The sequence below is a fragment of the Malania oleifera genome, chromosome 9, assembly GCF_029873635.1.
Source record: "Malania oleifera isolate guangnan ecotype guangnan chromosome 9, ASM2987363v1, whole genome shotgun sequence".
Taxonomy (NCBI): domain Eukaryota; kingdom Viridiplantae; phylum Streptophyta; class Magnoliopsida; order Santalales; family Ximeniaceae; genus Malania; species Malania oleifera.
Window position 1 is genome coordinate 95,063,330 of NC_080425.1, and position 13,478 is coordinate 95,076,807.

The 13,478-nt window shown below is 38.4% G+C and overlaps 1 protein-coding gene across 1 annotated transcript; it reads right to left on the reverse strand.

Annotated features, from left to right (window-relative positions):
- Positions 1 to 209: 209 nt before the first annotated feature.
- LOC131165018 (protein TAB2 homolog, chloroplastic) lies at positions 210 to 13,314 on the reverse strand. Its single transcript, XM_058122629.1, has 5 exons — positions 12,662 to 13,314; positions 11,973 to 12,042; positions 5,592 to 5,763; positions 5,124 to 5,267; positions 210 to 564 (listed from the first exon to the last, which is right to left on the reverse strand). The coding sequence occupies exons 1-5, from the start codon at positions 13,159 to 13,161 to the stop codon at positions 305 to 307; spliced, it is 1,146 nt and encodes a 381-aa protein (XP_057978612.1). The 5' UTR covers positions 13,162 to 13,314; the 3' UTR covers positions 210 to 304.
- Between the last annotated feature and the right edge of the window lie 164 nt (positions 13,315 to 13,478).

Here is a 13,478-nt window from a genome sequence, read left to right on the forward strand (position 1 = left end):
GCATCCTATCTTTCTCATTGTTCACCAGATTTAAGATTTTTTTTTTTTTTTTCTAAAACAAGATCAACTCCATTAAAATGAATTTCAGTATGTATTTATATTTTTGACCACAATCTGTATCATTTCACTAGAATACTGTATACCCCTTTCTTTCTAGGCACACTGTAAAGTGTGAACCCATTTAAGTCCACTCACCAAGGGAACTAATAGGTGGGAATTTGGACTCATACCAACAGCCCTGTATAAATATAATTAAGAAGGAAATGTTAAGAACAACTAATATATTTTGTTATCCATTATTTGTTTATACAGGTGGAGGTGGCAAGTCTAGCAACAGCCAAAATCCAACACAGTCATCTGAGTCCAAGTCCTCTTGTATGGCAAGGAAATGTAAGCCTCCACAAGCCTTCTTTGCACCTTCCCAAGCTTCAGCTTCACTTGTAGTTGCCAGATTTTTCTTATAGGTGGCATAAACGTACCGTGTAGAAATTCCAACGCACAGAAGCAAGCGTGCCCGGGATACATCAGCTTCAATGGAACACAGTTCTAATCCATTCATCCAAGCTGCAGGATCACATAATAATGATTATATTTTGATCTTTTAAATATATATGCAACTATGCATAGGATAAAACTCTAAAGTACCAAAACCCTAAACCCTTCACAACTGAAACCAACATTCCATAGTGACTTTTCAAAGAGAAAAAAGAGACATGTCACAGAAAATATAAAAATAAGAGAAATAGAAAAGACGTGAAGTGTCAGGAAATAAAAAATAAAAATTCGAGACTTGAAACTAAACTTCAATTACTCACAATCATCTTTGCATGTATGAGATTACCTTGCCCCGCTTGCCTTTACAAGCTAAAGGTATAAAATTTTGTTTGCAATAAAATTTAGTTCCAAACTGCAAAAATGATTCTATCTCTCACTCTCTCTCTCTCTCTCACACACACACACACACACACACACACACACACACACACACACATCTTAATGAGGCTCTGAAAATATTATCTTTAGAAGAGAACATGCTATTTTAGTAATAATGTTGTTTGAGTGGGGCCATTTTTCTCTTTTGTGCCTTTTGTTTAATTATTAATGTATGAGAGGGCACACCTAGAGCTGTATGTATGCTCCAGGAACAGCATCTTGATTTTTCCTCTTCTTTTCTTCTCCTCCTCTTCTCTTCTTCTCTTCTTCTTTCTTCCATATCTAACTTTACAACTTGGTATTGGAGCGTGATTGCAGATGTCAACGTGGTTTCAAGCAAAATTTCAAATCAAGGGCTTGAGTACTCTATATTCCTTTCTTGGTATTGAGATTGCATAGTGTAATAAGAAAGGGTGGGTTGAATCTATCTCAGAGAATATATACCTTGGACTTGCGAAGTGAGATTGGTATATTTGAGAGCTAAACCAGTTGATAATCCTATGAATCCCAATGAGAAGTTGTCTATTGTCGGGCTGGACTTTGAAGATATCCTAATGATAGTTCTATGGATCCCAATATGTTCCCAATGAGTAGTTGGTTGGTATGTTGATCTATTTGATTATTACTATACTTGACATATCCTTAGCTGTGGGGTTGGGGAATTAACTTAAGAATATCTCAAACTGGGATATTGTTTGTAGGATTCACTTGTTTGAAATTTTAGAAGTTCCAAAACTTCTTAATATGTATTAGAGATACCTATTCACAATAGTTGTATTCTTACTCTAGAGGTATCTATTCTAATTGGTATTATTTAAGGGTCATCTCTTTCTATAAGAGATACCTATTCATAATAGGCATCTTCAAGAGATGTCTCCTTTATTGAAGGGGTGTCTGTCTCTACGTGAGGTATGTGTCACATGAGCGAATATACACACAGCATCATCTCCTCTCTTCTTCTTCTCTATTATTGATATATATTATTTATACTTGGGCATCAATCTGGACTGTTCACCCCATCTCTCTGCCAACGCGCCAATAGAACGAGACTATTGCGAGCAAATATGGGTTTTATCTTGGAGATGGCATTTGCATTTGCATTTGCTGATATCACCTGCAAGTAGAAAGGCAATACCATCTTTAGGATGGCGGTTATCTTGTGTTTCACAGGCCAATCTGCAATATTTTATTTTAATATTCTCTTCTCTTAAATATATGTTGTTTTGGTAATTTCTTTACATCTAGAATAGACAAATTAATCTACACATATCTTTCCAACATCACTTTCCTAATAGAGATTTAATATATAAATGCAATCGAACTTGTGAGATCATGGATTACCCAATGCAGATTGGGCTAGCTCTATTGATGATCTAAGGTCTATTATTGGATATTTCTTACTTATGGGAGGTAATCTTGTTCCTGGTCTACCAAGAACAAACTGTTAATACTGGTGCTTATGTAGAATACTAAGCTATGGCTCATGTTGCGAGTGAGCTTTAGTGGTTGAAGTCTCTTACGTCAGAGATGGGATTCCTAGTTACGAAAGTCATAGAAATGCTTTGTAATATTTAAGAAGCCATTTATATTGTTAGAAACTCAGTGTTTCATGATAGGACAAATCACATTGGAGTTGACTCCCATTTTGTGAAGGATATTATGTTGAAAAAGGTTGTGCGCACTCAATTAGCAAAATCTATGAATCACTTAAGTGAAGTTTCCACGAATATTTTATTTAAACTCATTTGTCTAATGGTTTTAATGAGCTTGGGTTAGGTCATATTTATACACCTAGAGTGAGGGCGAGTGTTGGAAGAGAATAGGCTATTTCAGCAATTTATGTGATTGAGAAGGGCATTTTTTTCTCCTGTGTTTTTTTAATAATTAATATATAAGAGGGCAGACTTGGAGCTGTACATCTTCTCTCTTCTCTCTCCTCCTCTCCTGCATTTCTAATTTTACAACAGTTAGTTTCTAAATAAAGATGCTTAAAAGAATGAACTCCTAATTCAAGACTGATACACATTGGGAGTGGAGTTGGATACTGTTAAGCAAACACATCATCCAAAGGATCTTGCTGTTGGGTTGTAGCCCAAGAATGTATATCAAGCCTTAACACTGCCCAACACGTGTAGCCTGATTGCATGTAGAGGTATAAACAAATGAAACCCATTACACGGAATAAGAGAAAGGGAGCTTTGATGCAAGAGTTTGTCGCTATGTGACCTGGAGGTTTTTTATTAGAGCTGTGGAAACAGTCTCTTGCAAAAATGCAAGGTAAGGCTGTGTATTAGAGACCCAAAGTGGTCCACCCCTTACCCAGGCCCCATATATGTGGGAGCTTTGTGCACTGGGCTACCCTTATAGGTAATAAGAATTTATAACCACCCCACTAGTGATAGGGGTAGCAAGACTAAAACCCAAAACCTCCAAGAAAACATGGATCCTACCATGTTAAGCAACCACTTTACTAAAAGCTTAAGCAGGTTATGGGCCAACAAAGTATATCAAGCCTTAATAAATACCAAGTCATTTGTTTCATTTCTGTTAGTGATGGGCTGACATGTTGTTCTCTTTTTCCCATCCTTTGTTTTCATAGCAATTTCAACTAGACCTATTTCTGGTCTTCTTAGTTTTGATCAAATCATCCTAACCAACATCCACAAAATTTGGCTTCTCGTTCTGGCAGTCATCTGTCTGAGTCCACAGCTCAATCTGTTATGTCTAAACTGCACAATATTTTGTATGATTGAAGTTGGAAGGCCTTGCAGCCACCGTGTAAAGTTTTCCCAAAAATTTGGCAGTTATAGGACAATCACACAATACTCTACCATTAGTATTCCACTGCTTTGACCTGTTGTGTGCTACTTCTACAGCCAAAACTCCATAAAATACTCAACCGTATCACCGGTTTTATATCTGGCAAGTACTTTAACTGCTGGATTTTCTTTCAAATTTGTTGTTGTATGGGAATTCTCTTTTTCCAGATCTTTTTGAAGGAACTTGATATTCCTTCTCTAATAAGGGATCAACAGTTCCATGTCTAATTGGGAATTTTATTTAAGGCGCTGAAAAAAGGGACTTGTAGTTCGAATTTGAGCATACCTGAAGTTGAGGTGGTTTCTTCCTTGTGACGTGTGTATTTTGTTGAAAAGATCTATGGCTTTTTTGAAAGTGACTTCTTGTGTAATTGGAAGTGGCTCTTTGATATGACTGTTTTCTGAGTTCTCATATGAATATTAGTTTGTTAGGATGCTTTGGGTGACTTGGAATCCTTGGTTCTTGGGAAAATTTTGTGCTGAAGTCTCTGTTACTATAGTTAAGTTTTGATGCTATTTTTGTCATGAAAATTCCCGTGTTGGTCTTCTTACTTGTAATTTTATCTGGTTACTTTTTAGATGCCTACTATTTGGATTTTATTCTTCATTGGGGCCAACATAAATTACAGAAATTGCCAATGCAACTCTGCAATAATGAATATGATAGCAACATTAGACCTTGATTTTTGTCATGATCACAGCTCCAACGCCCTAGTATCAAACTCTAGAGTGGCTGTGTCTACTGCCCCAAAATCTATATTTGAGGCGTTACCACATTTTTCAAAGTCATTAAGATTTCTTTTCTTTGGTCAATGTGGGATCTGGACCTTACATGCTTGCCTACTGGGGGAACTTTGCATCCTGCAAAGAGTCCAAATTTGGTTCAGATCACACATTTTGCCACGCAATATAGAGAAGATCATCTTTTACTCACCAGGATTGCTCCACAAAGTGCCTATCAAACTCCATAGTGGTTATATCAACAATCCTAAAAGCTACAGATGAGGTGTTATCAAGTCTTTCAAGGTAATCTTGGATGTCAGTCAAGTTCAAGTTATTTGGTTGATGTAGAAATGATATGTTAATCTTTCAATTCAATAACAAATCTAAATACACACACACACACATACACACACAGATGCATATATGTGTGTCTATATATATATATATATATATATAATACATGTGTAAAAAATGCTTTAAATGCATCAGTTAGTCTCTCACATTTTTCATCCAGATGACTCATGCATGAAATTATAATTTATAAATCAATACCTCACTTCAGATCATTTAAAATAGAACACGTTGGCACCGTATGTAGTAAGACAAATGGAAGAAATTGTAGGCGTCAAACAAACTTCAGATCAATACCTGCTAATGGTTTAGCACGCGAGGATGCAACAGCTAGTCCTGGAATTAATGTCTTGTCATCTATTTCAATCCCCAACAGATCCAAATCCATGCTTGCTCCAAAGGCGAATCTTGTCTTTAATAAAGAGACCTCTTCTTTAACAGCTGTAATAAAACCGGAAAATTAGTTTATGCTGGGGAAATAAAAAAATTGAAGTATGGAATCTTTAAAAAGTTGGCACAAGAATCTGCCAAAAGATGACCATGTTGGCAAAAGAATCTGTGAATTTACTATGGCTAAATTGAACCATCAAGCAGAGAATTTTCTTTCGGGCTGTGGATTTTACAAAGAATAATTAATGATGCGGCCTACAATTTTATATACAATATTTCAATGATTTTTGCATATAGGCTTCCAGAAATTAAAAAAAAAATGTTATTTCAGCATATATAACAACTAACTGGAAAAGAAAGCTACTAACAGCATACATGAAAAAGGCAACTGGACAAATGCCCACTTTTCCCCAAAAAGATCTTCTGGAGGGTCCATTGGGAATGGGTTATCTAGTACTGGAAGTGGCTTAGATCCCTTTTGAAAACCAGGATGGCGCATGTATACAGTTTCATAGCGTTCTTCCAGCCAGAGTAGTAGTGATAGACACTGCAATTTGAAAAAGCAATGTAAAAAACATGAATATATGACAAAGCAGTCCTAGCTAGGGGCGAAATTTTTTATCCAAATAAAATGTCGGATGCAGGTTAACCATCCATGATGGTCTTTGGTTAACACAAGGCCTGCAGGTAAAGAAATAATATGGAATTGACTTTATGATACAGAGTATGTTGAGGTGAAAATAACAATGCAACTCATTGAACCCAACTCAACTCATTTAAGGACCCGAACCCGGAAAATAAAGGAAAATAAAAAGAAAAGAAAAAGAAAGAAGAGATGAAGGAAGAAAAATTTGAAGGGGCAACACAGCACAGACTCGGCGACGAGTGCCCTATGCTCGTCGATGAGGAGATCCCGAGAGTTAGGAAATTTCAGATTTAAAAGGCTCGTGGATGAACCCCTGTTCTCGTCAACGAGTGTTCTTCTCTGACTTGTCGACGAATCCTCTGTTCTCGTCGACGAGTACACGTGGACCAGCAGCCTATAAAAAGGCTTTAAGTCATTTTCTCCGTGAAAAAATCACTCTCCTCACTCTCTCTCTCTAGGGTTTCGGCCCCTCTTCCTTTGTTCTTCGATTTTGGCCCGATTTCAACCTAATTCGACAATCAGACATCACTACGAGGTCCTAGGGGCAATTCTCTCCAAGTTAATCGGAGTGGAATCGTGATTTAGAGTTCCTGGGCACCACTCCAAAACTAGGGTAAGGGAGTTGTTTTTAAGATTTATTAGTTATTTGGTTGTGTGGACTTGGAAATGTTAGGATGTTAGGCATTCTGGGGTTGAACTGATTAAGTTAGGATTTGTGGAATACAGGGTTTCGTGCGACCATCGCAGGCGCTGATTTAGGATCCCTGCGAGCGTTTCCTTGGGAAATCAAGTAAGGGGAACAAATTATACCAGTTTTTATTAAGTTTGAATCGGTTAATTTCGAGTATATGATAGTATATATATATGATTTTTTGAACGGTTTAGGCATTTGAAAATGATGGTTTTTGATTATAATAGTATGGTTGACACTCAAAGCGTGTGACATGAGAATAACTCTTCATAATAATAATAAACTGGTTGTGATTGCTATGGTACATTTAACTGATATGTCATGGTATTGTATTGTTGTTCATGTAAATTGCAATATAGCGTTGGCAGTGATATGAGGAGGTCGTTATATCGTACTTGATATAAATCGCCATATAACGTTGACAGTGATATGAGGAGATTGTTATATGGTCATTTATATAAAGGGGGTAAAACGTTGGCAGTGGGATGAGGAGTTCGTTTTATCGATTTACTATGAATAAGGGATATTGGTTGAGAAGTACTGGTGTGGTATCCTGTGTGGATGTGAATGAAATGTACTGTATCCTGTGTGGATGTGAATGAAGTGTATTGTATCCTGTGTGGATGTACTGTAGTGTATGTGTATGTAGATTTTGTGGCATGATTGATGTGAATGCATGTGAATACAGGTATGTGAACTTAATTGCATAAATGGTTAGGGCGAAGTAGAACTCTTTGCCTGAGGGCTTACTGAGTAAGGTGAGTGTCCTGATAAGTATCAGTTGTAACCTTACCCAATTAAAAAGGAAAAAAAGTTACAAACGGTACCAGAGCAAAGGAACGTTACATGTATGGGTGTGTAATCTCCCAAATCCTCAGGAACTTTCGCTTATAAATGTTAATGCATGTGTCTCCTTAGTTGGTATTGATTAACTAACGACTATATTTCATATTTACTAAAACTCATCTGCCACACACTGTTATAATTTATTTTTTCCTTACTGAAAAGTGTCTCACCCTAACGAATTATTAAATTTTCAGGTCCTTCAAGTGATTGAGCATAGAAAGCTCCAGGGACAAGGTTTAGTTTTTGGTAATTATGAGTGGTTGTAAGATATGAAGTATTTAAAAGTTATGTTTAAAGTTCTAGTTATGTAATATAAAGTGAATGGATACATTTTTGGGATGTATAGTATAGAACTCTGGTATTTTATTTGAAATAGTTTAATTATTTTCTGTTGTGTGAATGATATTTATGGTATCAGAGATAGGTGAATGAAACACATAACACCCCGGGCCCCACTGGCGGGTTTGGGGCGTTACAAGTGGTATTGGAGCTTTAGGTTGTAAGGTTCTATAGACTTTAGGGCGGATTAATACCAGAGTATAAGTTCGACCGAGAATGAGGATAGGAGCGGATAGATTAAGATATTGATAGGAATTTGAGTTTTGTTTCATAGCCTGAAGATTTTCTTAATTAGTCGACGATTTCAGAAAACCACGGTAAATCCATCGACAGTGATGTTTCCAAGCAGGAAGACTAGAACTTGGAATTAGAACACGAAAGTTAGGATAATTGATTTATGGGAATAAACCTTTGAAAGAGAATTTTGGTAACTTAGGAATTGTGATTGGATCATTGAGGATAATTGGGTGTTTGATGTTTAAAATTGAGGATTTAAATGTTAAACTGGTTTCTTTGCTTTATAACCGTACCAGTCAAGTTAAGATGTGGAAATTCTTAACTCGCCTCTGTCCTATCTTCAAGATGGAGCCCAGAGGTAAAGACGCGGATGCTGGAGGGGAGAATGAGTTAGGGGCTTCCAGCGGGGATGAGATTGACACCTCCAGATTGCTGTGAGGTTTAGCTCGGCAAGTCAGGGAAGAGATTAGGCGGGACCCTGAAGGACAGAATTGACCACCTGTGAACCAGGGCGGTTTGATCGAGCAATTCACTCGTCTGAAACCCTCTACTTTTGAGGGTGGCATCGACCTAATCATGGCTGAAAGTTGGGTGCAAGAAATGGAGAAGATACTGATAGTGTTGAGTTGCACCGAGGAGCAGAAGGTTCTCTTCACCACCTTCAAACTGATAGGAGAGGCCGAGCGGTGGTGGCTGGCGGTGAAGCTATTAGAAGAGCAGCGGGCAATACCCACGGTGATGACCTGGGGTCATTTCAAGGAGGTCTTCTACGACTGGTATTTCCTTGCCACCACCAGGAATGCAAAGGCGGAGGAATTTTTCAACCTGACTCAGGGGCATTTCATTGTTCAGCAATACGCTACTAGGTTCGTGGAGTTTTCTCGTTTCGCTCCCTTCATGGTCCCAGATGAATACCACAAGGTGAGGAGATTAGAAAGGAGCCAGAGACAAAGGATCCATGAGCAGGTAGCAGTTCTGCAGGTACAAAACTTTTCAGAGTTGGTGGATAAAGCCACCGTAGCCGAGTTGAGCCTGCAGAGAGGTGCAGAAATGTTAGAGCAGAAGAAGAGACCCATGCCTCCCAACTCCCATGCAAATGTCAGATAGGGTTTATGGAGGGGAGACAGAGATACTGCGGGTCAGAGGTCAGATAGGGATGATCGAGGACGTCGGGCGATTCGTCACACCCCTACTGTGCTCGGTGTAATAAGAGGCATTGTGGAGAATGCCGGGGCAGAGATGTTGTGTGCTATAGGTGCGGCATATATGACCATATAGCCCGATATTGTCAGGGACTGCCGAACAACGCACCGGCTCCTGATCAGAATCAGAGGAACATCTCGGTGCCTCGCGGCGGCCCGGCGGGTGTATACACACTTACCCCAACTGAGGCAAACATTGCTAGAGGCACAGGTAACGTATTTATGAATTGAATTAAGCAATAATTTTATTTCTGAGATCACTTAGTTATTCGTATAAATGAAGTATGATGAAATTTTGGTATAAGGTTAGTTGGGTGATACCATAGTTATGTCAAATGATTGATTAACAAATTTTGGGGACGAAATTTCTACAAGGGGGGAAGATTGTAAGGACCCAAACCCAAAAAATAAAGGAAAATAAAAAGAAAGAAGAGATGAAGGAAGAAAAATTTGAAGGGGGGCAACACAGCAGGGACTCATCGACGAGTGCCCTATGCTTGTTGACGAGGCTAGGAAATTTTAAATTTAAAAGGCTCGTCGACGAACCCCTGTTCTCGTCCACGAGTGTTCTTCTTTGACTCGTCAACGAGTACACGTGGACTAGCAGCCTATAAAAAGGCTTTAAGTCATTTTCTCTACGAAAAAATCACTCTCCTCACTCTCTCTCTCTAGGGTTTCGGCCCCTCTTCCTTCTCTCTTCGATTTTGATCCGGTTTCAACCCGATTCGACGATCAGACATCACTACGAGGTTCTAGGGGCGATTCTCTCCAAGTTAATCGGAGCGAAATCGTGATTTGGGGTTCCTGGGCACCACTCCAAAATTAGGGTAAGGGAGTTATTTTTAAGATTTATTAGTTATTTGGTTTGTGTGGACTTGGAAATGTTAGGATGTTAGGCATTCTAGGGTTGAACTGATTAAGTTAGGATTTGTGAAATACAGGTTTTTGTGCGACTGTCGCAGGCGCTGATTTAGGATCCCTGCGAGCGTTTTCTTAGGTAATCAAGTAAGGGGAATAAATTATACCAATTTTTATTAAGTTTGAACCGGTTAATTTCGAGTATATATATATAGTATGATTTTCTGGACGGTTTAGGCATTTAAAAATGATGGTTTTTGATTATAATAGTATGGTTGACACTCAAAACGTGTGACATGAGAATAACTCTTCATAATAATAATAAACTGATTGTGATTACTATGGTACATTTAACTGATATGTCATGGTGTTGTATTGTTGTTCATGTAAATTGCGATATAGCGTTGGCAGTGATATGAGGAGGTCGTTATATGGTCATTTATATAAAGGGGGTAAAACGTTGGCTATGGGATGAGGAGTTCGTTTTACCAATTTACTATAACAGGGGATGTTGGTTTGGGAAGTACTGGTGTGGTACCCTGTGTGGCTGTGAATGAAATGTACTATATCCTGTGTGGATGTGAATGAAGTGTATTGTATCCTGTGTGGATTACTGTGGTGTATGTGTATGTAGATTTTGTGGCATGATTGATGTGAGTGCGTGTGAGTATAGGTATGTGAACTTAATTGCATAAATGATTAGGGCGAAGTAAAACTCTCCGCCTGAGGGCTTATTGAGTAAGGTGAGTGCCCTGATAAGTATCAGTTATAGTCTTACCCAATTAAAATGGGGAAAAAGTTACAAACGGTATCAAAACAAAGGGGTGTTACATGTATGTGCGTGTAATCTCCCCAATCCTCGGAAACTTTCGCTTATAAAATGTTTATGCATGTGTGAATGTAGTCTGCATGTGTCTCCTTAGTTGGTATTGATTAACTAACGACTATATTTCATATTTACTAAAACTCATCTGCCACACACTATTTATTTCTTCCTTACTGAGAAGTGTCTCATCCTAGCAAATTATTAATTTTTCAGGTTCTTCAGGTGATCGAACTTAGAAAGTTTCGGGAGCAGGGTTTAATTTTTGGTAATTATGAGTGGTTGTAAGATATGAAGTATTTAAAAGTTATGTTTAAAGTTCTGGTTAAGTAATATAAAGTAAATGGATACACTTTTGGGATGTATGGTATAGAACTTTGGTATTTTATTTGAGATAGTTTAATTATTTTATGCTGTGTGAGTGATATTTATGGTATCAGAGATAGGTGAATGGAACACATAACACCCCGGGCCCCACTGGCGGGTTTGGGGCGTTACAACTGAACTCGGAATAATCCTCAGACGTTAAGTATTTGAGGCTTAAATCCCTTTTCCCCATACAAGGAGGAAAATTAATTTTAGTCAAAACTATTTAACTATTTTTGACTTAATTCGGTAATTATAAAAGGAAAACTACAGCTAAAATTTACAATTAACATGCATCAATATGAGCTGCAAAGGCAGATAAGGTAAACACGGTGTCCCCTTGACACAGTTTGCTTTATCTTTTGTCATGGCTGCTGTCACTATTTTTACCAATCACTCCTCCAGTTTTGCCAAAAGAAAAGTTTGTTTGTTTATTAATGGTAATAGTTTACCTGATGCATTAGCATTTGGCCATCGGATTACTGACTAGATCAGAGGTATTAATGAGAGCTTGATTGGTATTACCAAGGTCCAGTGAAAGAGCCAACATGTTCTATCTCCTACGCAATTCACAGCGCTCTCCTTGAAGTATAGAGATGGTAACCCTTCCTTTCTCTCTCTCTCAACACCTCCCTCCCACAACCACCCCCCCCCCCCCCCAAAAAAAAAGAAAAAAAACTAATTGTGGAAATTTTTTTATGTTAAATGAAAAATGTAATGGAACAACTCATAATCAAATAATACGCACCCGTTTACTTGGAATAGCCTTTATACTGAGCTCATTACATGCTTTTGTCATAATTGTCTGCATCTGCGACCTGTAGATCAATACACAAACTAATCATTATCAACAATACTTGTTAGGACAAATTGGGGAAAAAACATCCAACATACAATTCATATATAACACACAAATATCAATAATCCAAGGTTGTGTTTGGATTCAAGAAACAATCATTCTCAACTATCCTTGTTAGGACAAAGTTTGAGGAAAATCATCCAACACACAATTCACAATACACTACCACCAATGATCCAAAGTCGTGTTTCAGATTCAAGAATGAATCCGTATGAAATAAGAATGAGGGAATGGAAATAAAGGAGTGTTTGAATAACTAGAAGGGAAATGAGTTTCCTGGGGGCCCGCCAATATTATGGAAATCCCAATGCAATATATTAGCATTGGAATTCCCACAAAGAGAGGAGAAAATGGCAATCTAAGTAGACGAAACGAAAAATTATACCTCAGAAGAACAATATTATCCTTTTATCACAATAATAAGAAACAAAATATGTTATCTTATGCTTCCTAATGATTCCAATTCCTGCTTAAATGATCCAAAAACAGGAATGGAAGTAACTACTATGATTCCCAATTCCACTAATTCTCATTCTGAGTCCAAACAAGGCCCAAGTAATTTTTACCAACAAATTCACCTGAAGAAGCGAACTCTATCCGGCAAAGGCACACCCAACTCGTTGCAGATCCCCAGCATAGCATCCTTCAAGGTGATACTATTAATGACATTGTTGGGAAAGTACTTGGTATACTGAAGCGACAGCGACTCGTCGCAAACAACCAGCTCCCAAACCTTCTTCCCTCTGATATCCAAAATGGGTCTCGAGCAGAAGTCCATTTCCCACTCCAAAATGCTCGCGGGATCCACTTCCGGGTCGAGGTAGCTCAGTTCCTCAGTCGGGTCATCGTCTTCGTCGCCTATCTTCGCCTCTTTGGGCGCCGAAACCGGAGTTTCCGACGCCGATTTGGGCCGGAAACGATGCCATTTTCGGTGGTTTAGGGGGCGTTTCGGCGGAAATCTTGAGAATTGGCAGGATATTTTGGTCGGTTTTGATGGGGAGGTGGAGTTGCAGGTGGGTTTACGAGATCGGAGCGCGGGGTTTCGGATTCTTGAGGGATTGAAGCTTAGAGTCGCCATGGGAGCTCACGGGGGCGGGGATAATGAGCGAGGAAGAGTTTGGAGAGGTTAGAGTAGTTTATCTGCCACGTGTGTCGACCGTTGGTGATGTCTGGAGGAAGGTGGTGGGCTTGGGCTGGGCGTGGACACATGGTGCTCTATGGGCCCCAGCCCATTTGTATGCTTATAGTCTATAATAATTTTAAAAATAAAATGATGTTTTAAAATAAATGATAAAAAAATATTATTGTTTAAGTTTCCAAGTTCTAAGTTCACTTACTTTTATTCCCATCTATATAAATTTAAATTTTAAATTATAAAATCTTAAACATGAAATA